Here is a 27,937-nt window from a genome sequence, read left to right as displayed (position 1 = left end):
AAAAGCATTATACAAACAATAAATAACAAATAACAAACTATAAACTACAGATTAATACATAACAATGGATAACAATCTATGGTAATAAAATCAAAGCATACACTAAATTTAATAAGTAGTTACGCAGGAGCATATTGGGAGACAGCCAGTACTGTTCTTCAAATTTGAGGCACTTTCATTAAAGAAATCAATGCTATTGCAGAATCTGTTACTCAGCCTCATCATTCTCGCAAGTCGACCAAGGAAGTTGTAACTACGGCAGTAGTTACGCTTGCCGAACAGATCGAAGTGATATTGAATATAGGCTCACGTGAAGCACAGAGGGTAATTGCAGTAGCTATTTAATGGGATATCCTAAATGCCGCAAAAATATGTGTGTGAGAACTGGACTAAGTTTGTATACTTGGTCTTGGAAATTCCTATCCAGCAAAGACACATAATCAGTTTATTAATTGGTCTCAAGGTTGCAAAATCTGTGGATAACCTATGTATTTCGTTTTTACAGAATTTTTATTTAGTTATTTACCACATACTTTAATACTTAATTAGGTTGTTCATTAGAAACATTGGAAATTACAATTATCGTTATACTTTACACTAAATGATACTTCTTCCCATATATGTCCTCTTGTGAGTGGAGTAATGATTTTTCCTTTTATTTATTATATTTTATTTATTATACAAGCTATTCAGTACTTAAATTAATAAAATCGACGTTACACTAAATGTTCACTACAGATACCAAAAGTTATCAGAAAATTTGATCGCAATAAGTCACGATGAAAATAATAATCAATAATGTTTTTGTGGTCCAGCCTATACAATTAAATTATCCAAACTTAAAAAATATACTGAATCTTAATCCTGTTTCAAAACTAAAATGTATCACTGACAGTAAATAGATAAAAACCCTGAATTCTTAAAGTAACTACACAATAATATTCCTATTGTAACGAATGAGTTTTTTTTTATTATTCTTTGTTTTATTTTTAAATGGTCTTATTTCATTTGTTGCTTATTAGTTCTGTGATAAGTAGTTTGGATATTATTACTTATTTATTACAAGCAACATAGGTCGAATCATCGTAATAGGAAAATTCTAGGATAATAATGAAAAGATGGGACTGTAAAAATGGGAAATATAACATTTTTATGTTTCTCATTTTGTTTGATTACCTAATGCCATATAAGTAAAGTGTATTCGATTGCCACGTTAGAACCACAGCATGAAGTTGAAGTGAATTATCATAAATGAAAAGCTGTTTGGAATATAATGTAAGAGCTGTGTACGTTACTTTTTGTAAAGTTGGCTTTATTTTACAGGATTATCCAAGACTTGGCACTGTTGTGCAAGTTATGTTGTAAAAGTGTACCGTAAATTTTTATATCTGGGTAAACTTTGTGCAGAATATAACTATGGATTCAGTTGAAGTAAGAAACGGTGTTACCTTTAAGATTTTAAAGTAAACAGCATCCGTACTCGCCGTTTTAAAGTCAGTGAGTGGGGGACCTAAATACATGTTGAGTAGTAAATATACATATGTGATATCTCAGTGTGTAAGTGTTGGTTGTAGTAAAAGTACCTTGAGCTTTACCTCATAAGAAAACGTTTACTTAAAAAACGTTTTACCCCGTTACATACAAACGTAGAATTATGGGAGCCATCTCGTTAACGGTAGCGAAGCTGAAAAAGCGCGAGGAGCTGAAAAATGAAATTTCTGTCTGACTGTAAGTTCTCACGATATCTCTAAAACGAATTGACCATAGAATATTATAAAGCTTGTATTGTGTATTGTGAAATACTACGTGCAACTTCAGCAGAGCCTGTTATGCGACATGTGGTGAAGCGTAACCTTACCTTCTTTTGAGTTGTTCTTAGTAAATATACTTGATTTAAAGTAAAAACATATTAAATTATTTGTAGATAACGCATAATAAAATATAAAACTCATTAAAAAGGACTATTTACGAAGTTGTATGTTTAAAATGAAATATCTATGACCAAATAACAATAAAATAAGAGTTTAAAAGTAATATCAAGGTGATATGTTTCCACTCAATCGATTGTAGTACATCATGCTTGATGGAAATATAAAGTTTCAGTAGGATTTAACGCTGAATTTTATAAAAAAAAATCGATGTTGTACCTTATCTGAAGAAATATTTCTAAGAAGTTAAATAATTATAATACTGAAGTTTGAACACAGCTGAAGGCAAGTGAACATCTGTTTGTGGCCTGTGTGTAACGTAAAACTCGAGTGTTACTCTAAGCTGTGCATGTGTTACTAATCAACAAATGTATGTGCTCAGCACAATGTGTGATCTAAGAGCTTCTTAGAATGTCGTAACAGAACAGCTGTCTATAAAGTGTGGGCCTATAACTTTATTGTAACAATGTAGAAACTGTATGTAAATGCCACGTTCTCTTTTTGTTTATTAATTATTTACTTGATCTTGTGTCGCGTTTCTCCTTATAATCCCCATATTCTGTAACATATTTCAAACTGACATTTAATTCATGTTGAAGATTTATTACAAGTTCAAATTTATTGCTGCCGAATTATGACATATTTCAGCACAAATATATAAAAAGTTCAGATATACTTTCCCCCGTGTTGGGTAAAGTACAGGTGTTATATGTGATTTTAGGTCGTCTAAAATATTATATTGAAACAAACTGACCAGAGTTGTAGTTAAAGATAATTTAGTGACATTGTGTAAAATATGCTTTCGGAGAGGTATTTAAACTGCACCATTGTTTTAATGGATCTATAATGTTGTAAAATAATATTTATATATTTACGAGAACTCAAAACTGTTAAAGTAGTCAAAACATTCAATTTTGTTACGTATTGACATCTACATCTGTTAGTTCCATAAAATTAAAACTCACACTATTTTAAAAACATACAACTAAATGAGCATGGAACGCTAATTTTGTTAGGGTATATAATTACACTATGATCATAACAAATATGTTTCAAGTTAAAAAACACTACTATTTAATAAATGTTTAGTTAAAATACTAGTAGGCACTTAACTGTGGCTCTATACTGAGTGATCTTGATCAAACTGATTTTGCGCCATAAAACGTCTCCCACAGTCTAGATGCTATAAATTACGATTTTCCATCTTAATTTTATTATTTTTAAATATTTTACAGCTGCCAACTTATAATCCAATAATGACGCTAATATTGCGTAAGAGCAGCATTTAAATTATAATATCTAAATATAAAATCTGTGAAAATAAAATAGAATAGAATATAAATAGAGATTTGATATTAAAGTTCATTAATTTGAAATTCCTGATGACCTTGACGGATACACGAAGAGAAATACATTGGTAAATGACAATAACTTTAGTTCTAGTGTTACAAAAAGAGGATGAGTTAATGATGACTGAAGTTGTAAATAATGGTCTTGAACCATACAAGCAATCCAGAATTTAAAGAAAATTTCAAGACCTTAAGTTTCAAGATGCAAATGATTATTAGGAAGTTTGAGAAAGAGTCGAAAAATACATGGACCTTTGATCATAATCCAAGCATTATGAATATTCACTTTTTGTATATTCAATAATTTATAAGAATGTTCAATATTTTAATATTATGTATGTATATTATGTAATAACATAATTTTCGAACTATTTTAGTTTAAAAGAAAGTCATGACACTTTCTTTTATGGGTTATACGTTTAGGTTAAAATTACACATTTAAATGAATAGAAGTAAGAGAAGCCAGTGAAAAGTTAAAAATAATGAGTATACAACGATGAATTATTACTGACAGTGTTAAATATCAACTATTTTGTCACAAAGAATCGACTATTTCTTTTATTTATATATAATGTAAAGTATTACTTTTAGTCGCTAGCACTGTGCGATCTGTTTATTTGTGTCATCAATGTAGTATATCAACCTGCAGATGGATTACTTGAGAGACATCTTATAAACATTAAAACAGGTAAAAAAAAAAACAGTTGTTTACTAAAGATAAGCTTGTAGACGTACTCTGCTTTAAAGTTGTCCCGGAATGAGATCATAAAAATTGCAGTAATAGAAAGCTTCTCTACCGTTGGCATAGCCATTAGAATATCTGGTTCAAATAAAAAAGGCGGTATTGTTTTGGGCAGACAGCCTTCCGTTACGCTCTCACATTTAACATTAAATTGTAAGTTATTACATAGCTGTTACACTCAATTTATATTTTTGTGAGTTTTTTAAATATCATTCTCAGTATGGCATCAGAAAACTGTGGCAATTGTAACGATAAACTTTCTAAAACCGGAGACTATGCATCGTGCTCATCCTGTAGCAGAGGCTTCCACTTTGAAAGATGCAGCGTGAAGAAGCAAACTTGGACATCCATGGGCGCTAAGCAGTCTACTTGGGTATGTACTATTTGTAGAAAGAATAAAAAAGGTTCTACATCCCAAAATGAAGATGAAGACGCACTTCCCCAAGCAAACCCGGATGACGATTTAGAGGTTAGTAGCCTAGTGTTCAGAGGTCTATCCTCGCCAAAGTAACGGCCCTCATGGACATGAAGGGAAAACTCGACAGTATTGAGTCCATCTATGAAGTTTCTCGCTGAAAAGTATGACGCATTGCTGGATGAGGTCGTCGAACTTCGAGCTGAAAAATAAAGAGCTTAAAGCCGAAGTTAACACCCTTAAGTCAAATGGTCAAGCTTCCAGAGAAGCAGTTGACAAGCTGAACACCAAGGTGGCAGAACTTTCAGCTGATATTGCGGACCTGGACCAATACGGTAGAAGGCTAAACCTAGAAATACATGGGCTGAAAGTGGAAGGAAACTCAGCACAAGAAAATCTTGCAGAGGTGCTACAAAAGGTGGCCAAAGACATCCATGTGGACTACCAGCCTTCCCAAGTTCATCAGGCACATCGTCTACAACCTCGTAAAGACGGCAACCCACCCACCATCATCGTCCAATTCTAATTCAAAGACTATAAGAGACAAGTGGCTGCACAGTGGGAGAAAAGCAAAAATCAGCGGAGTTTTATTTCAACGAGAGTCTTTCGGGTTATCATAGGCTGTTACTCAAAGACGCTAAGCTAAGAACACATGGCTACGCTTTTGTTTGGTTTAGTGGCGGGAGAGTATTGGTGAAAAAGGGAGAAACCAGTCAAAATGTTCTGGTCATCAAGTCTAGAGACGACCTAAAAAAGATAAACTAGGTTAGCCTAAAGTAAACTCAAACAAAAAACTAACTTAAATTGTTTAACTTCGAAATGGAGCCCTTTTTCACCAGTATTCTGGATATTTGATTGTTTATATTGTTTGTTGGAAGCTGTAGCATGAATTTAGCCTATATATTACCACCACAGCATTTTTCTTAACCATATTTATACTATAGTAGGCCTTTAGAAATTGTTGATTTTTTCATAGTTTGTTTAATTTATTGTTGTTTATTGTATCTAGATCTCTGTTGTGTGTTGTTATTGATTGTTGTTATTGCTCTTTACACCTCTTTAGTTTATTGTTCCCTTTATTGGAGGCAAAGAGGGTTTGTTAATTTTTTAATAGTTCCTATTTAGCTTGTTATTACTTGTTGCCTCTCTACCTGTTGCCAGTAATGTTTAGATTTTGTTTGTTACATTTTAAATAGTTTAGTCTTAACTCATTATTCATGCAGGAATTAAATTTAACCGATAGTCGTTTATATTACTGTAATTATGGCAGTTTTGATGAATGGACAAATAGCCTAGGTGAAAGTAGAAAGGATATAGACCTTCTTTATCTAAACATCAGATCTCTGAATAAACACTGGGACACACTAAAATTACAAATTTTATCCAAAAATAGTAGGCCTAAGTTTGATTCTGATTATTTTATCTGAAGTGTCATGTGACTCTCATGAGTTAGCTTTATTTAGTTTTGCCATCCTAACATTAAAGTGTCAAAACTTAGAGAAAACAAGGGGGGAGGGGGGATTGTTATGTTTGTCAATGACCTAACGCTTCAGTTTTCACAAATCACAGTTGATAACATAAGCACTTACGAACACATTACTGGAGAATTGAGTATAGTGGGATCGAAAGAACCTTACAAATTTATTATTCATGCAGTGTACAGACCTCCCACCTCCTCTAGTGGTTTTTCACTCCCACAGGCCACCGAAGAGCTAACTTATGCCCTCACGAAACTGCACACACTCGAAAATTTGATACTAATAGGGATACCAATATAAATCTGAAGAACAAAAGTGATATAAAATGTATTGAGTTATGAGGCAGCATTAGCAGAAAGGGGCCTAGAAAGGGGTATATGGGACTACACGAGAGAGGAAATACGCCTGGGTAGTGTAGTAAGATCATGCATAGACCACATTTATTATATAACTGGATATGTCAATTAAAAAAAATTTTCACTGGTATAATTAAAACCAAAATTTCTGACCATTACCCTATAGTTGCCAGAATAGAGCTATTGGGAGGAAGAAAAGAGACACTGAGGTTGAAAAAACTAAAATACTAAAAGAACCACTGCTAAAGAAACTCATAGAGAAAGAAACTTGGGATATAGAAGATACAACTAGTGTAAATGCAGGATTCGAGAAAGTAATAAATAAATTCATTAGCATCTATGACAGAAGTACTATTACCATAAATAGGACAGGTGGGAGGATTGATAAGCAAGGTGGACACCACGTAAGGACTCCACTGAAAGAATGGATGAACCAGGAACTAATAAAACTTAATAAAGGAAAGGGACAGTAATATTTAGACTATGGAAAGGGGACCCCTCTAACATCAGATTCCGAAATTTGTACAAGAATTTAAGAAATAGATTGAACAATAAAAATAAAGTATAGAAAAAATAGGTATTACCAGCATTTATTCGAAGTCAACAAAAACAATTCCAGGAAGGTTTGGGAAAACATAAATTATCTTTTGGAAGAACAACAAAAAATAATATTGATAAGACAATTGAGGTGGCTATGGGAAAAACCATGAATAACAAAGAAATTGTGGATAGCTTTGCCAATTATTTTTTAGAAGGCATTGATAGAATAAAACACTGCTGTGGTAATAGAGAGGAATGTGATATAAATGACAATATGGATAACAGTGTATTACAGAATTTCTACATACCTAATAGCTACTCCGAAAACTATTGTAAAAATAATAAAAGGCATTAATGCTGACAAGTCCCCAGGAATCGATGGAGTAAGAATGAAAGACATTCAAAAAGCAATGGATGGTATCACCAAACCATTGACTACATTAATAAATAAATCATTAAAAGAAGGAATATTTCCGGATTGCTTGAAAACATCTATTGTTAGACAGTATACAAAAATAACAGTAAAAAGGATTTTCAAAATTATCGTCCCGATAGCCATATTATCATCTGTAGAGAAAATATTAGAAAAATATGTATTAGAAAACTTAAATAAATACTTAGATGAGAATAAAATATTAAGTCATAAACAATTTGGATTTAGAAAGAATTACAACACTGAAAATGGCATTAAAAGGGTTTTGCAGATATAGGAAATAAAATTATGGACACTAAACCGCATGGATTGGCTTTGTTTATTGATTTTTCAAAAGCTTTTGATACTGTAGAGCATAATAAGATTGTTGCAGCCCTATTCAAAATGGGTGTGAGGGGTCCCTATTTTAGAATGGTTTAAGAGCTATTTAAAAGACAGGAAATTTGTGGTAAAAAGTATTGAACACACTAAGCGATGAGAGAAATATAAAGTACGGAGTACCGCAAGGAAGCCAAATCGGTCCAGCTCTTTTTATAATTTATATTAGATGAGATTTTAAAGAAAGATTGAGGATTGTCACATTTTTGCTTTTGCAGATGACATACTACTCCTGTCACAGCATAAAGAATATAAGAATTGCAGAAGAAATACTACAGAATAAATTTTAACACGTTAAAACAAATGGACTCATGACAATGGCTTGATAATAAACAACCAAAAGACATGCTTAATGCATATTTGCCAAAAGAATATGAAAATTGATAGAGTAGTAAATATTAAATTACCATGATTGTGAATGTTTGCATGGTCATAAACAATGTCAATGTGAGAGTATTAAATTGGTTGAAACTGTGAGATACCTGGGCATAACTGTTGACAATAGGCTAACATGGAAACGTCATGTAACTTTACTACAGAGAAAACTCGGCCCCTGTATTGCCATAATGCATAAACTGCAAAATAAACTTACTGAACCAGCAAAGATAGCAGTTTATAAGGCACTATTTCAATCAATAATCAATATGAATAACTACCTGGGGAACAACAGCGAATAGCCATTTAAACCAAATACTAAATTTACAAAAAAGATGTTTAAGGGCACTCTACGGATATGAATTGGACATAAATGACAATCAATTGGACCCGCACTATAGTTTAAAGGGACAACTAACACCTAAAGGATTGTATATATTTAAAATTTTACAGATATATTATGAAAAACAAACAATTTAAGGAAACCCTGGACAGAAGCTATAATACTAGGCATTTGGCTAAGTACAAAATACACACCCCAAGGACAGACTATGGGCGCAGGCTTACCAGAATATATAGTACCGAATCTATTTAATCAACTGCCTAGTGAAAATAGAAAATTTACCAAATCTAAAGAAGTTTAAATCGGCAGCCTACATTTGGTTTAAATACAGCTAGACCTCTATATCAAGTATAAAGACAAAAACTTGCCATTTGTAGATGTCTTAGAAATAGGCCTAGCCTGGCCCAATCCCCACTAGCCTGCACTGACATTCCACTACACTGCACAACACTCAAAACTATTTTCATTACTCAGATTCACTCTCACTGTACTAGACTGTTGTTTATTCACACTACTTTATTCACCGACTACGAAAAGGCCACTAAACCCACTTTACTCAGTGAGCAAACATAACATAAACATAACCCAAAAACAAAACATAACCTAACCACGATTAGCAGAAACTGTTTCGACCAGACGACACTACTGCACACAACTGGAGACAGACAAAGAGGAACAAATTCAGACAGGTATGCACGTATTACACACCACTGAACTCCTAGAAGAATATATTGTTATTATTATTAGAAAAAATCGTTTTTCAGATATCTAACCATGTTATTGTAATTTATATTGTTTTTCGTTATGTAATCGTTATATTATTTTATTGTTATTGTTATGTTATATTAAGTTCAAACCATATTCATACAATTGCCAAATATAAATAGAAACATGATGCCTGCCCTAAACCGCAAAATAAATCGTCATTAGTAGTTTAATTTATTAAATTTGATTTAAGCGATACAACTTATTAAAGACATTATTGCCAGTAGAAGTGGAGCAGTAGAAGTAAGGAAATATCGCTGGACCTCGCCGACAAGGTTTTTATGTAACTTGGCGAGGCCAAACTGTGTAAAACAATGTAATTGAATAAATAAATAAAAAATAAATAAATATACGGCTGTACAACATGTAACATCCAAACTTATAAATACATCATAACATAAGTAAAATAGTTATAATTAATACCGAATCTGTTAGCTGTTTTCTTCGGATTATGCACTTATTTTTCAAATTTAATAATACTATGAGTTTCGTAATTTTTAATACACTATTGAATTTTATTTTACCTTGATTGATAGTGAAAATTCCTGTAGTTAAGATATAATAAAACGAATTCCACACCTCAAAATCTTGCTAGCATGTTGGAAATCGCTGACAGACCTCTTTTGGTGACGAGTATATGCATATGCAATATATTTTTACAATGCTAGCATGTTGTGAATCACAAGCAGACGTCTTGTGGTGATGATTATACGCATATACAATATATGCTTACAATGCTATTGCAAATAACTGACAGATCTCCTGGGGTGACGAGTATATGCATATGCAATATATGCTTACAATGCTATTGCAAATAACTGGCAGATCTCCTGGGGTGACGAGTATATGCATATGTAATGTATGTTTACAATGCTCGTATTGCAAATCTGGCAGATAATTGGCAGATCTCCTGGGGTGACGAGTATATAATAGCAATATATGCATATGCAATATATGCTTACAATGCTATTGCAAATAACTGGCAGATCTCCTGGGGTGACGAGTATATGCATATGCAATATATGCTTACAATGTTATTGCAATAACTGGCAGATCTCCTGGGGTGACGAGTATATGCATATGTAATATATGCTTACAATGCTTATTGCAAATAACTGGCAGATCTCCTGGGGTGACGAGTATACGCATATGCAATATATGCTTACAATGCTATTGCAAATAACTGGCAGATCTCCTGGAGTGACGAGTATATGCATATGCAATATATGCTTACAATGTTATTCCAATAACTGGCAGATCTCCTGGGGTGACGAGTATATGCATATGTAATATATACTTACAATGCTATTGCAAATAACTGGCAGATCTCCTGAGGTGACGAGTATACGCATATGCAATATATGCTTACAATGCTATTGCAAATAACTGGCAGATCTCCTGGAGTGACGAGTATATGCATATGCAATATATGCTTACAATGTTATTCCAATAACTGGCAGATCTCCTGGGGTGACGAGTATATGCATATGTAATGTATGTTTACAATGCTCGTATTGCAAATAACTGGCAGATCTCCTGGGGTGACGAGTATACGCATATGTAATATATGTTTACAATGCTATTGCAAATAACTGGCAGATCTCCTGGGGTGACGAGTATACGCATATACAATATATGCTTACAATGCTATTGCAAATAACTGGCAGATCTCCTGGGGTGACGAGTATATGCATATGCAATATATGCTTACAATGCTCGTATTGCAAATAACTGGCAGATCTCCTGAGATGACGAGTATACGCATATGCAATATATGCTTACAATGCTATTGCAAATAACTGGCAGATCTCCTGGGGTGACGAGTATATGCATATGTAATGTATGTTTACAATGCTCGTATTGCAAAATAACTGGCAGATCTCCTGGGGTGACGAGTATACGCATATGAAATATATGCTTTACAATGCTATTGCAAATAACTGGCAGATCTCCTGGGGTGACGAGTATACGCATATGCAATATATGCTTACAATGCTCGTATTGCAAATAACTGGCAGATCTCCTGGGGTGACGAGTATACGCATATGCAATATATGCTTACAATGCTATTGCAAATAACTGGCAGATCTCCTGGGGTGACGAGTATATGCATATGTAATATATGCTTTACAATGCTCGTATTGCAAATAACTGGCAGATCTCCTGGGGTGACGAGTATACGCATATGCAATATATGCTTATAAATGCTATTGCAAATAACTGGCAGATCTCCTAGGGTGACGAGTATACGCATATGCAATATATGTTTACAATGCTATTGCAAATAACTGGCAGATCTCCTGGGGTGACGAGTATACGCATATGCAAAATATGCTTACAATGCTATTGCAAATAACTGGCAGATCTCCTGGGTGACGAGTATATGCATATGGTAATGTATGTACAATGCTCGTATTGCAAACAAGTGGCAGATCCCCTCGGGTGACGAGTACATGCATATGTAATGTATGCTTACAATGCTAGCATGACTACAATGTTGTAGTAAATTTATGGCTTTGTAGTGCAATGATGACGAAGGTGTAATAGTTATTTTAAGTGATTATTACTATTATTTATTTTCTTCTAATTTATTTAAGGTTTTGAATATGATTGAGATCTTATCAAATATCGGGATTAGATTTTATAACGTACATGAAAAACCCATTACTCAGGGGTTCACAAAAATATTTTAACAATACCAGCGGCAATATTCAACGTCCCAGAAGGATTGCTTATTTTTAGTGTGAAAGTATTGCTTTAGAAAGGTCCTGGTAAGAATAATGCGAAGAAAGGTAAAAATTATTCCTCTGAAAAACGTTAGTTGTTACTTATACACTGAAAAATAAAATAAAATAACATAATCGGGTATTCCAGGTTTATTAATAAACGAAAACGAATTTTGGCACGAGTGTACATTCCAAAACTCCTCTTTACATTCAGAGCACCAACCACTCCTAAAGTATGTAACAATATTTTGGTCCCTATCAAGTTAAGCCCCCTTTTACCTAAATTAGTTTGTTGCGTCTATTCTTTATTAAACCAACTGTATTATATGGAGTTTATTCATCTACTTCACTTGTAACACGTTAAATATTCAACATGTAAAGTGTTATCGAGATCACGTTTTATTGATTAAGATATTTTAACCAAATAAGTTCTAGGAAAGTTATATAAAAATGCAATTCTTTTGCTACTAAACAATTTATATAGACTTCTGTTATGCGAAGCTACGTGATTAAGTACAACAAATTATTTTGTTATGCAACATGTTGATTAAACTAGCGTATGGAGAACATCTAAATACGTTAGAAGTACTATACTCGTAAATATATGTTTAAAGCACAGAAATTGTTAGTTTTATTTATTTGAATACTTTGCATGCTTTTTTTTTAACAAAATAGCTAATTTATAATAAGTTATATCTATAATCATGGATATTCTTATACATACTATGAAAAATCATTATTGAGAATTTGACAAAGGATTTAAAAAACAACTATTTACCATAATAACGTATACCAACGAGTTATTATATTTTCATAGTTTTCAGCAATATATTAAAAACCAGAGACCACGTTCTGGATTCAGTTGATTGAAACGGCATTTTCATTTGTTTAAATGTTAAAAATTAAGGAAAGACAATTTTTGGCAAGTACTTTTATACACAAAAATTAATATACTGCATTTTTAAATCTTTTAAAATATATGTTCAAAATAAGGTACAGTATGTCTCAAAGCTTCGTATTGTCATCTAAAAGTGTAATCTGTGTGATAAGCTTCCTTGAGTAAACTCAAAATTCAAATAATAAGTTATTTTTAACGGGTATTGACAATGTTACATCTTTTAAACGCGTAGAAGGTAATGATATTGATTGTAGCTTATGTCTGTTATTTTCTGCTTTATATGCTTGGTGGAAGTCACCAGGGTTTAATATATAATAATAATATATAATTAATATATATATATATATGTAGCACTGCTGTTTTAATATTTCTGATATGGCATATATGAACGACTTGTGTACATGGAATTCAAAATGAATCTGTCCAGGCACCTTTGTCGCACACGGAGTAAGTCTGTTATGCAAAGAGGTTTTGAAAATACTGCCTACATAATAGTTTTTTATCTTTATGTTGAGGTATATTGCCTCAACATAAAGAAAAAAAAACCGAAAAGGAAAACACAGGGATTGAGTGAAGTGCCGCCAAGGGTCGAGTTGAACGTGACGGGAATATTTCCTGTAAAATTGTAAATAATATCTTCAGAACTCGAATATCCGTACACCTTGACCTTTTTTTACATAAGGTATAAGGTGGAACGTGGTCTCTCGGTTTACATATTTTGCTGAAAACGATGAAAATATAATAACTCCTTGAACAAGTCATTATTTTTTTAACTCTTAGTTAAAAAAAGGTTTTGTCAAATTCTCAATAAGGGCCTTTCATAGGTTGTAAAAGAATATACATGGTTGCATAACTTATTTCGATCTTATTTTAGAACTTATTTATAGAAATTAGCTATTTTGATTTTTAAGCAATTTTTGAAGCTTGCCTAAGTTTTCAAATAAATCAAACTAACAAATAAGTAATTAATAAATACAGATCTGTGCAACGTTGTAATCCTTTTGGGGTATACAGTGTATAGAAGAATATCCTCATTGATACTGTATACCCACTGTTTCACTTACCATTCCTTTTAAGGAATGATTTTATATAAATTAAAGAGAGCCCCTACTAAGTTCTAAATGTGACCATTGGCATTTGCTACCCTGAGTTTGATAACACTGTTTGTGCATTATCTTTTTTGTTTTCTTTATTTTCAGTACTTTCTCTAAATACGAGGAATTAACAATATTCTGCCCAATTGATACTGGAGAGAGTTGGCCGACGGATGTCTCGAACATACTTTCTTTCTTATTACCATCTTGTGAAATATAAGAATGTTATAAATGGATTGCTGCGAATTTATACTATGGTAATCCAAATACATAATTATTTCATTTTGGACAAGTATGTGAAGAAATTACCATAATTGATAACAGAGAATATATTACGTAAAACGTTACCACTTTATGTTCCAGCTCTGTCTACTCAAAGACTTTCAATCAATGTGTACACCTAGCCCGTGCCTGAATTCAAAGATCATACTTGCCAGCCAGGTCTCAATGGCGTGAATTATGGCTTTTATATTGGACTTAAAACTTCAAGTCATTTCCAAAATAACTTGCAGTACTCAAAATGTAAATGGTTTTGAGTTATATATAAGCTTTTTTCCCAAAACAAAATCTAGTCACGAATGTTTGGAAGGTATGATTGTTTTTTCTTTCATACCAAAAAAATACGAACTATAAATAAACAATAACCATGATTATTATATTCAATAAATATCGTTTATATAATGTATAATTTCTATTTAAATTTTCCTAAGTGGGAGACCGAGGTCTGAGTAACGTATAAAGCGTAAACATGATCAGATAAATAAAAATATAAGTCGTAGTTCTGCTACCAAACATTAATAATAATATTTACCACAATGTTGCAGAGGTGACAAGTCTGCGACTGACCGAAGTAGTAGTTCTCCCCCGTACGTGGACATCCACGAGGACATCACTCTCTGCTGCAGGTTCGACACACACGGAGAGAAGCTCTACTCAGTCAAGTGGTACAAGGACGAGTTGGAGTTCTGCTACCAAACAATTATAATAATATTTATCACAATGTTGCAGAGGTGACAAGTCTGCGACTGACTGAAGTAGTAGTTCCCCCGTACGTGGATATCCACGAGGACATCACTCTCTGCTGCAGGTTCGACACAGACGGCGAGAAGCTCTACTCAGTCAAGTGGTACAAGGACGAGTTGGAGTTCTGTAACCAAACAATTATAATAATATTTACAATAATGTTGCAGAGGTAACAAGTCTGCGACTGACTGAAGTAGTAGTTCCCCCGTACGTGGATATCCACGAGGACATCACTATCTGCTGCAGGTTCGACACAGACGGCGAGAAGCTCTACTCAGTCAAGTGGTACAAGGACGAGTTGGAGTTCTGTAACCAAACAATTATAATAATATTTACAATAATGTTGCAGAGGTAACAAGTCTGCGACTGACTGAAGTAGTAGTTCCCCCGTACGTGGATATCCACGAGGACATCACTATCTGCTGCAGGTTCGACACAGACGGCGAGAAGCTCTACTCAGTCAAGTGGTACAAGGACGAGTTGGAGTTCTGTAACCAAACAATTATAATAATATTTACAATAATGTTGCAGAGGTAACAAGTCTGCGACTGACTGAAGTAGTAGTTCCCCCGTACGTGGATATCCACGAGGACATCACTATCTGCTGCAGGTTCGACACAGACGGCGAGAAGCTCTACTCAGTCAAGTGGTACAAGGACGAGTTGGAGTTCTGTAACCAAACAATTATAATAATATTTATAATAATGTTGCAGAGGTAACAAGTCTGCGACTGAATGAAGTAGTAGTTCCCCCGTACGTGGACATCCACGAGGACATCACTCTCTGCTGCAGGTTCGACACAGACGGCGAGAAGCTCTACTCAGTCAAGTGGTACAAGGACGAGTTGGAGTTCTGTAACCAAACAATTATAATAATATTTATAATAATGTTGCAGAGGTAACAAGTCTGCGACTGACTGAAGTAGTAGTTCCCCCGTACGTGGACATCCACGAGGACATCACTCTCTGCTGCAGGTTCGACACAGACGGCGAGAAGCTCTACTCAGTCAAGTGGTACAAGGACGAGATGGAGTTCTGTAACCAAACAATTATAATAATATTTATAATAATGTTGCAGAGGTAACAAGTCTGCGACTGACTGAAGTAGTAGTTCCCCCGTACGTGGATATCCACGAGGACATCACTCTCTGCTGCAGGTTCGACACAGACGGCGAGAAGCTTTACTCAGTCAAGTGGTACAAGGACGAGTTGGAGTTCTTCAGGTACATGCCGGGCAACACTCCCCACACGCAGATATTTCCTCGTCCAGGCATTGTTTTAGACGTGAGTGAAATCTATTAAATTTTGGGATAGTCAACCATACTAACGTTCATAGAAATGTTTGTACGTTGTGTAATTGTACGTACGTTTATCCAGTTTAGATGCAACTAAGAAGGGTAGTTACACCTGACAGTGTTTAGTGTAACAGACTTCGCTGAAAATGTATGCACAGTTATACCTATAGTTCATTTGTTCTCTAGATATCCTGTAAACAGCTAAACGTCACTGATGCTCTCGCAAATCCCATATAGTCACAAGACTTATCATCTACATTCACGTTGCTACATAAATGAACCTCTATGTAAAATATAAATTGTATATATAATCGTTCTCGAGGTATCCTGCGGTAAAGACTAGAGAACAATTGTAAAAGAAAAGAAAATATTTAAGCCCCTGAGTAATAACATTTGCTAACGATTAGTTATTTATAACAGATCGCAATCCTATTTCAGTAGATTTTACGAAAAAAATAATTATTTATTTAGTTTACGATTTTTCTCACATCGTGGACGAATTAAAAACAAATAAAAAAACACACAGTGACTCACAGACGAAAAACAAAATGTGTTTCTATAAATAACGAGCAACTACTAAATTTAACTTATTTATTTTCTTGTTTTAATACTTGTCTCCAAAATAATCTCTGAAATAATTTTTTAAATTATTTATGAAAATAATGTTTTCAAACCTTTAATTATATATTAAATTTCCAAATACATTGTCACAAAATGGTGAAGACAAGTGGAAGGGGGCATTTTTCAGCTCTTTTAAAATCATTAATAAGTAGCACCACGTATTTAAAGAATAAATAATAAAATTACTGATGTATATATACATCAGTAATTTTATTATTTATTCTTTGAATACGTGGTGCTACTTATTAATGATTTTAAAAGAGCTGAAAAATGCCCCCTTCCACTTGTCTTGCAGTTATATGTATATGCAGTTATGCAGGTATGTTATGCAGTTTTATATATATATATATATATATATATATATATATATATATGAACATGCTTGCATTATATGGTTATAAACATTTATATAACAGAAACCGCAAGTTGTTACTGCTCATAATGCTGACGTTGCAGCCTGTCGTGATATCTAAATTAACATACAAGGGAATGGACATGACAGAATGAAAGTGAATCAATGATGACAGCAACGAACAGTACGGCCAGTTGGTACTGTTCAGTATGCTGACACTGCAGCATGTCTGGATATCACTGCAGCATGTCTGGATATATTCATTAACATAGGAGAGAACGTACATGACAGAATGATTATAAACCAGAGATGATAGCAACGAACCCTACGGCCTGTTCTCTGTTCAATATGCTGACGCTGGAACCTGTCTCGATAAACAAATTCTAGATTGAAGGCAATCGATGGTAATTTTCTGTCACTGTTTCATAGTTTTAGTGTGTCAATGACATTTCTCCATAACAATATTGTGTTAATAATTTTATATTGTTTTTAAAATTTTATAGACAGTATAAAATGTTTTTTTTTAAGTTTTATTTGTGACAAAGGTAATAAAATATTTTTTAATATTATGTTTTGCATTGATTGAGTAAAACGTTGTCGTAAATATGCAATGTTTTGCTACGGTATTGCAATATATGTTACGCTATGAAGCAGTATACATTAATGTATAACTTTAGGCGTTTAATCCTTACATTACTTTGTGTTGTGTACACTATTGTTGTTCTGTGACTTTTTTTAAATATATAAAATAAATGTAATTAATACATGCATTTCTTCTATCTTTATATTATGTTTCTAAGGAACTGAATTGGACACTTTATCTACAGTTCATCATGTTCTTTTCTAGATGTAATTATTTTATAAATTGTCACCGAGTTTAAAACATAAATCCGTGTGTTTTATTTCTTAGTATCTATTGTGAAAATATCTTTAGCTGTGTTAGGCTAAGTTTAAGGGAAAGCATTTATTTAAAAAAAAAAAATAAATATATATATATATATATATAAGGAGCCACTTTTGTGTTTGATGTAGACATAATATAGGTTACATTAAATGTAAAGGGTAAAATTTCAAGGGGAAATGAAGCTATAAAGTGTAAGGAAAATTTTAAGTTGCTTAGGTTTTTCTGGGCCTCATTTTTAGTGTGGCAAAGTTTAAAAATACGTTTATCACAGCTATATATTTGGATTAGACAGTTTCTTCTCAAAATCATGTCGTCTCTGTACTTGTCGGTCTTATTATTCTTGATATAAAGATTTTGGAGAATTGAAAATTGGCACATAGGTTCTCTTCTTGGTCGAAGAAAGAACACTATTGATTTTAAGGTCAAAGAGCAGCAAAGATGCAGTTATAACGGGATATAGATATTTAGTACCATGTTATGTACCATACGAGGATGGACTTAGACTGTGCGTATGTATGTTTGTAGGTAGGTATGTATTTAGGTACGCATTGAATGTTTGATCATATATTAAGCATTTAATTTCCAATAAGAAGACGCTGGTAAATGTATGCATTGAATGTATTTATGTACGTATTCTGTTGGGTCCATTGTTTAGCCTTATTTACGATTTTCAAATTTAGTTTAATGCTTTAGAGCTAAAAGATATAGTTTACTTGTAATTATGTTTTACACGTTTTGGCACGGCGCATGTTTAACCTTTCGCTTCCCTTCGATTTCACCCTCCACCTAAACTAGCGTAACTAAAAATTTGACCTATAATTTGATGGGTTTATATGTTTAAGAAATAATATACTTTTGTCTATTTAATAAAAGCATTGACAACCATTGTCTGTCTTAGAGGAAATTCTTATATAATTAGACCTCCATGTTCTTACATAATGTACATTGGGGCTCCTTGGCTATTATTAAACAGATATAGTTCAAAAGGGAAATTCCCAGCTACGAAAATAAAGTATGAAGAATAATAAAAATGTATTTGTATGAGAATTATTCACTTCGTATAAATCACTTGTAATGTAAATAACAGTACAATCCTCTCCAAAGATTGTAAACGCAGAACAATCTACCGAGCGAACAATTTATGGGGAAACGTAAATGGATTTAAATAATTATTTAGCGTTGTTGTTGAACCTCGATTTAATTGGCGTTCCGGGAATAGCCATGTTTTATTGCTTGTCTCCCTTAGGTGTAATAACCCTGTACATGATACTCAGGAAAATAAAATATTCCACGATATTTTTCACAGTTTGTAAATATCTGCTATGGTATTCTAGTAGTCTTTAAATATTATATTTTTCACAATGAAGTATTTCTTATAGATGTGTATGATTTTCTTGATTTCTAGATACGAGAACAGACGTAAATTCACAAGAGTCCCTTTTTTTATGTTACACAATGTAGAACAAAATATAAAAAAATAGGAATTCATATTCAGTCTTATAATTAACATAAACTACAGTGTTATAAGTTCTAGTTACATATTGTTATTTTCTTGAGTTATTTTTTACTCTTTTATGTATTCACTTTTATAAACTCCTACAGGCCTTGCGTTGATAGTTTGGTTATTTAATATTTCCTCTTATTTTTTATTGTTCTTGTGATTGCTTAATTCAAGATCTTCAGGTTTTGACCTACAAATCATTGACTTAAGTTTACCTCATCTTGGATTTTTCCTAAAAGTGGCTCTTCAAAAATCTCTCCATCCTACTTCTTATATATTTGTATATCGACCGTTCATTATCATTTACAGTTAATAATTGAACATAAAACCATGACCTTTTACTACATAGATTGGTACTAAAACTAGTTTGCTCTTGTACATAAAGACTCTGAATTTAGTAGATGTGAAATTAAGAAAGTTTCAGAAACGACAGAGTAACGTTTTTATTGAAATTTGCAAATACGAGGTACATTAAATTTTACCTTATTATTGTTTACTAATAAAATATTGATTTGTGGATTCATTTTTCCTTCTTTTGACTGATTTGTAATCAAAGAGTTTAATTTTTAGTCAACACCACTAAATTTAAATTTTAAACATCCCATAAATTGCACTTAAAATTAGTTTGTTGCAATGTTATATTCTTCCTATAATTGTATTCTTCGCCTTTGATCTCAGGACATTTTTAACAATTAACATCTTTAGGAATTAGCATCTTTTGGAATCTTGAATATTCCAAAACCAAATTTATTGTGATATTTTGCATTGATATTTATATTACTGCATATGTGGTTACTAAAACCTTCAGGACCTCAAGACACTGACAATTAGATTTCGTTATTCTGATTTTATAATTTTTTACGAAGACATAAATATCTTCCAAATTCATGAATTTAACTCAGGAATGATGCAAGTAGCGATACAAAAGGTTTTATTTTGCTCATGTCAATGAGATGTCCTGTGTACAGTAAGACAGACAGACAATCACGGGGAAGAGAGATATTTACATACCCAGCAGACAATTTTTTTGCCAATGGCACAGTGTAGCGGGTACGGCGGTTATCGCAACATAACCAGATCAAGCAACGTCGAGCGTGGCCGCTGCTTGGATAGGTGACCGCTGAGTCACCTTTAAGCCGTTGGTCCCCAGGTTAAATGTTAGAGAGGGATGCTTAGCCCTAACTTTGCCTGGTAAAATAAGACATTCTTTACTTTTTCTTACTTTTACAATTTTGTCAGCCTACTGACTGATAGGGTTTCAATATGCTTAGCCAAATTTTATGTTTGGAAATCCACCATAAAAATGCTTTCCTTGCCTGTTTAGAAATGAAGTTAACAGATTACTGTAAATGTTGCTCGGTATATATTGTCATATGATACTTTTTTAAAGCAGTCTTCGAAAGTTTCGGTGAGGTAGGGATGATACTATAACGGAAGAGTACGATGAAATCAAATTTTGTTACCGACTTTAGTTATTGACTTTCCACTCTATTATTTTTTAAATATTTGACATGAAAATATCATATTTTTACTCATTTTGTTTCCAAATTTATTCATTGTGTCATCTTACCCACAAAACCAACATAAAACTATTCGCTAAAGCCTAGTAGGTTTTATTGATCCAAGGAAATATTTACTTACTTTGGAATAAAAATGTCTAAGCTAAAGGTAAAAATCAAATTCTAATATTTCATTTTTGGTCTTATGGATAACCATGATGGCAATAAGAAAAATTGAAAAAATTGTAAACAAATTGAGTGCAATCATCATGTTATTATTCAATAAGAATGTTTGGTTTAGCTCCAGTAGACCTTCCTCTTAGTGCAGCAGCATCTAGAATCTGACGCTGTCACAGACTTGAGTCCTGAAAACTGGAGTAATGTTTGTGTGAAGAGATTAATAAAATAATCGGTGACAAAGAAGCTTCAAAATGAACTCTTTGCACATAAATCGTTTTGACATTGTACTCACCTAGACTACATAATATAGTGTAATCTAGGTAAAGAGATATTCTTGTTGCCTCATCAGGTGCATTGTCTCATCAAGTCGTAACTGCGTCAGATTCCAGACGCTGCACTAAAAAGGTGGTGAACTGAAGCTAAACCCAACATTTACATTGAGGATAAAACATAATGGAAATGAGCAACTACATAATAAGTGTCATGCAGAATAACATCAATAGAAGAATTATATAGAAGAATAATACACTGTAATTAAGTTACGTGTATTATTCATTAGGTTACGTTCCTTCGATGTTCTGTTGTATTCAGTTTATTAATAATCACACACGGGAATTTCAACCTAAAGTAGTTAAAAACGTCTTGGAACAATGTCGAGTAATTAAGTTATACATACTGTCCATGTGATTCATGACTCCTTTTTATATCATATAGAGAAGAAGTATTTTTGCGTATCCTTGTATCTTTCGTACTATTTAGAACAGTGTGATTTAAATAAAAAATAAACTAACATAGTACGATTAATAGTAGATAACGTAACATCTTATTAAGAAATGGAGTTAACTCACATTTATGTTAGTTTTGAATGTAGGCCTATTACTATCCAAAAAGTAGTCCATCTAGACTGTTATGATACAATTACAAACTACCTCTACCTAATTATTCCTATAACTATTTCTAACCCTCGTATTAATTTAGATCCTATTAATTTACATTGTACAACATTAATAATGCTAAGCATGATTAAAACGTTATGAATATAAACACATAATATACACACACAAATATACATAAAATTGTGTTGAATTTTATTTATCACTTCATAATATAAAGTATGTATGGTGAACGAAGAATTCATTTATTTATACCATATGACATAGAGACAACTCATTACAATACATTACAGCAGTTACCTTCACATAGTTGCTCCTCATGTACTCTTATATCAATAGTTTATTGGTTATTAGTACACCAATTGATGTGTCTATGTACAGGAAACCCTGAGTGACAAGACCAGTGTAACGCTGACAGCGCTGAGCTTCAACACTAGCGGGACGTACAGGTGCGAGGTCTCGACTGAGGCGCCTAGCTTCAAAACTGTGTTTGCCAGCAACAACCTCACTGTTATGGGTAAATAAGTTTAAACATGTCCATTCCCTACACAGCGCTATCAATGCAGAATAAGGCATTTACATATAGTGAAAATACCAAGTAATTTTACATTATTGCCTTTGTCTTGTTATTTAACTCAATAAAATTATTTGTAATTTTAAAAGCGACTCAGCTTAAGGAGCGGGAGGGATTTTTGAAAGACTTTAAAGATTAAACTTGGGTTATTTGATTCACCGTTTCATATCAGTTCACATCATAATGATAATTTTAGCAAAAATAATAGTTAATTCTACGATATATATATTGAAATAAACCTTCATCTGGTTGTTCTAGTCCTGCCAACGTCGGAACCCGAGATAGTCGGAGTGCAGAGGCGTTACTACCTGGGTGACCACATCAACACTACTTGTACCTCGGCTTGGTCTCACCCAGCGCCCTCTCTGTCCTGGTACATCAACGGTGCCAAGGTGAGATAATGTTTTATGCTCACAGTGTAATAGGCGCTTACGTGATAAGGAAACATTCTCACACGTGTAGCATATAGGCTATATGCTATACAGAGTTATATTATGCAAATCCTCACATATAACAAAGGTGTCACAAACTACCTTTTGAGGCATATGTAACGTTCATTCAAAAAAATTTTTATCTCCAGAACTACTTCCACACCATTAAGTACCCAAGTCCAGTGGTAGTCCAGTCGTTTGGAATCCTGATGTTGGAGGCGAAACAGCGTCTATAAAACTTATTCAAACTTAATTTTCACATAATAGTAGTGGGATTATGTTGGAATAAATATTGGGATTATATTCAGATACGTACTTAATGTTTATCTATTCAAATCTAGTCATTTAAACTTTCCCAATCGTTAATTAATATTTGTAACATTGGAGTATTAGCAACATAGAACTACAATCATATCTGATAAATATTATTATTTTACAGACCAGCAATTAATATAAATTAAAGAGATAAAATGATCTTAGTTTTGAAGATTACGCGGCAGGAGTCATATGTAATATCATTCTTCCAGTTCACAAAACATCAAAACATTGCTTACACAATTGAGTATATTCTTGAAATATTTTAACCTGACAGTGGAGAGCTATCTTCAGTCAACAGATGTTAAACCGAAACTGTTGACTGAAGGTGGATCTTCACAACGAGACCAAAATATTTCAAGAATTACGCAATTTAGAGTAAATAATGTTTTGACACGGTGTGATCTTTGATGTCAGAGATAATAGTGGTTGACACATACAACTTAAGAAAGGGTTGGAATAATATTATTGTTACCACTAGTAAAATATTTGAGTAAAGTAATTTAACACATAAAACACAATTTTATATTAACTCGTTATAGCATAATAACGTTAATAATAATAATAATACAAACTTAGAAATAAATGTTTATACGAAACAAGGTGAATTCAATTTATTACATAATAAATTGAGTTTAATGGGGTGTTTTGGTATAATTGTGTTCAGTGTTATTTTTTTAATATTGCACATTTTATTCGAAATAGTATCATACAATAGGATACACTCAGTCCATACTTTATATTTGCTGATATTTGCATTTAAAAGTATATTTTTTACTAAAATATAAATTTGTATCTGTTTATTTCTTCCTCTGTGCTATAAAAACGATTTCAGAAAAGGGTAAAATAACAATTGTTATTGATAACAAACAGACTCTATGATTTGAGGGATATACATTTAAGCACATAGTAGTGGTTAAACTCTTTACATATAGCCTGTGGTTGTTCTGTCATAAAGCAAAGTTTACACAGAATCAATACGTTGATGCAACTTATACTATTTTAATTTATTACCTAAGTGATCTTCGAGCAATAATTCTTTTACGTCTAATGTCATTACTTCATCTAGAATGCAGTAACATTAATCGCCGTAGCTCTGTTTCAGATGATTCATTCGTGTACTCCATTTTGATGAAGCAGTTAAAAATACAAATTTTAAAAACATCTATATTAGGAAATTACTGTAACCCAACCTTCTGGCTATTATGGTGTTATAACGGCTATTAGCGTGACTATAATATTCGTTATTGTTAACATTTAGTAACGTAAATATTTCGTGCAACTATCTGTGATACATAAGTAGATATAAATACCACGCTGAAAATTTTAAATTTCCTAGAAGGCTGAAATTGTTGGTTGCGATCGTAAAATGATTGTAAGTTTAAAGATGTAGAAACAATTTTACTTTAATATATGACCAGGCTAGACCATTAATATGATCACCTTAAATAATCAAGAAAGTGTACTAAAACATGACTCTTGTAATAATTTTAAGGTTTAATTTAAAAAAATAAAGAGAATAAATAGTAACAATTCATAGTGAATATTGTATTTATTACATTACATAGAATAATACACAAAGTCACAAACTTTTACTATAGGAGAATGCCAGTTCAGGTAAAATTCCAGACAAGCAAGCTGTGAGCTAGATGGAGCCATAAATTATTTTCATTCCCGTACAACTTTAAAAATATCTATAAGGTAATAATACACAAAGACTTGCTAAGTTCTGCCATGTTATGTTTATACATACATTTCTGTGTGTAGGCGGAACCAACACGGTTGGTACAGTATCCCCTGGTCTCTAGTCATGGTTTGTTCGCCCAGTCTTTGGGTCTCAGTTTTCTCCCAGAGAGACGACACTTCCAGGGTCCGTACTTCGCCCTGGAGCTGCGCTGTCGCGTCACCATCGACAATCTGCCCCCCTGGGAGCGCCTGGTCACTCCCCGACTCCACGTCGATCTCACTAACCAGAAGCTGTCCATGGTTCTCAGTCAGGGTAAATCACTTTACTCTTTATTGGCGAAAACTTAGAATTAATGCATAATATTTCAAAATTAAATAGTAAACTAAAATAGCTTAGAATAGTGTTTCCAACTGTCACCGCCATGTCAACAACCATTCATACCACACTACGAGACATTAGACCCTCACTTTACCACTATAGCATTACCTCTCGTGTATAAACATAAACAGAGTGGTATATTGTTGCAGCCAGCTGTAGAGACTCCCTCTTGTCAACTGTCACCGCCATGTCAACAACCATTCATACCACACTACGAGACATTAGACCCTCACTTTACCACTATAGCATTACCTCTCGTGTATAAACATAAACAGAGTGGTATATTGTTGCAGCCAGCTGTAGAGACTCCCTCTTGTCAACTGTCACCGCCATGTCAACAACCATTCATACCACACTACGAGACATTAGACCCTCACTTTACCACTATAGCATTACCTCTCGTGTATAAACATAAACAGAGTGGTATATTGTTGCAGCCAGCTGTAGAGACTCCCTCTTGTCAACTGTCACCGCCATGTCAACAACCATTCATACCACACTACGAGACATTAGACCCTCACTTTACCACTATAGCATTACCTCTCGTGTATAAACATAAACAGAGTGGTATATTGTTGCAGCCAGCTGTAGAGACTCCCTGTTGTCAACTGTCACCGCCATGTCAACAACCATTCATACCACACTACGAGACATTAGACCCTCACTTTACCACTATAGCATTACCTCTCGTGTATAAACATAAACAGAGTGGTATATTGTTGCAGCCAGCTGTAGAGACTCCCTGTTGTCAACTGTCACCGCCATGTCAACAACCATTCATACCACACTACGAGACATTAGACCCTCACTTTACCACTATAGCATTACCTCTCGTGTATAAACATAAACAGAGTGGTATATTGTTGCAGCCAGCTGTAGAGACTCCCTGTTGTCAACTGTCACCGCCATGTCAACAACCATTCATACCACACTACGAGACATTAGACCCTCACTTTACCACTATAGCATTACCTCTCGTGTATAAACATAAACAGAGTGGTATATTGTTGCAGCCAGCTGTAGAGACTCCCTGTTGTCAACTGTCACCGCCATGTCAACAACCATTCATACCACACTACGAGACATTAGACCCTCACTTTACCACTATAGCATTACCTCTCGTGTATAAACATAAACAGAGTGGTATATTGTTGCAGCCAGCTGTAGAGACTCCCTGTTGTCAACTGTCACCGCCATGTCAACAACCATTCATACCACACTACGAGACATTAGACCCTCACTTTACCACTATAGCATTACCTCTCGTGTATAAACATAAACAGAGTGGTATATTGTTGCAGCCAGCTGTAGAGACTCCCTGTTGTCAACTGTCACCGCCATGTCAACAACCATTCATACCACACTACGAGACATTAGACCCTCACTTTACCACTATAGCATTACCTCTCGTGTATAAACATAAACAGAGTGGTATATTGTTGCAGCCAGCTGTAGAGACTCCCTGTTGTCAACTGTCACCGCCATGTCAACAACCATTCATACCACACTACGAGACATTAGACCCTCACTTTACCACTATAGCATTACCTCTCGTGTATAAACATAAACAGAGTGGTATATTGTTGCAGCCAGCTGTAGAGACTCCCTGTTGTCAACTGTCACCGCCATGTCAACAACCATTCATACCACACTACGAGACATTAGACCCTCACTTTACCACTATAGCATTACCTCTCGTGTATAAACATAAACAGAGTGGTATATTGTTGCAGCCAGCTGCAGAGACTCCCTCTTGTCAACTGTCACCGCCATGTCAACAACCATTCATACCACACTACGAGACATTAGACCCTCACTTTACCACTATAGCATTACCTCTCGTGTATAAACATAAACAGAGTGGTATATTGTTGCAGCCAGCTGTAGAGACTCCCTGTTGTCAACTGTCACCGCCATGTCAACAACCATTCATACCACACTACGAGACATTAGACCCTCACTTTACCACTATAGCATTACCTCTCGTGTATAAACATAAACAGAGTGGTATATTGTTGCAGCCAGCTGTAGAGACTCCCTGTTGTCAACTGTCACCGCCATGTCAACAACCATTCATACCACACTACGAGACATTAGACCCTCACTTTACCACTATAGCATTACCTCTCGTGTATAAACATAAACAGAGTGGTATATTGTTGCAGCCAGCTGTAGAGACTCCCTGTTGTCAACTGTCACCGCCCTGTCAGCAGCTATTCTCGCCACCACCACGTGACATTGGACTATCACTCTACTACTCTACCAGTAACTCCCGTGTATATCTGTTACAATACCTTTTTTACTTTAAATAAAACTTGCTCAATTAGAAAATGTAACTAAATACGAATGTATATAGTAAACAATGCTAACTCCTGTATTTTTAAATGAGCTATTTTGTTTCATGATGTAAAAAGGCAATAAATATTGTTGTAAAATATATAAAGTTTGTTTTATTCCTTATTAAA

The 27,937-nt window shown here is 33.8% G+C and overlaps 1 protein-coding gene across 1 annotated transcript; it reads left to right on the top strand.

Moving 5' to 3' along the window:
- Positions 1-13,139: 13,139 nt before the first annotated feature.
- Positions 13,140-27,905, top strand: LOC124361217. Its single transcript, XM_046815259.1, has 13 exons — positions 13,140-13,173; positions 14,645-14,725; positions 14,829-14,969; positions 15,090-15,128; positions 15,193-15,333; positions 15,454-15,492; positions 15,557-15,649; positions 15,739-15,831; positions 15,921-16,126; positions 22,469-22,604; positions 22,920-23,053; positions 25,175-25,406; positions 27,638-27,905. Exons 1-13 carry the CDS (start codon positions 13,140-13,142, stop codon positions 27,706-27,708), a joined length of 1,440 nt encoding a protein of 479 aa, XP_046671215.1. The 3' UTR covers positions 27,709-27,905.
- Positions 27,906-27,937: the final 32 nt, after the last annotated feature.

Source organism: Homalodisca vitripennis, chromosome 4 (genome assembly GCF_021130785.1).
Source record: "Homalodisca vitripennis isolate AUS2020 chromosome 4, UT_GWSS_2.1, whole genome shotgun sequence".
In the NCBI taxonomy this organism is placed as follows: domain Eukaryota; kingdom Metazoa; phylum Arthropoda; class Insecta; order Hemiptera; family Cicadellidae; genus Homalodisca; species Homalodisca vitripennis.
The sequence above is the reverse complement of the archived record's forward strand: the minus strand, read 5'-3'. Positions and strand labels throughout refer to the sequence as shown.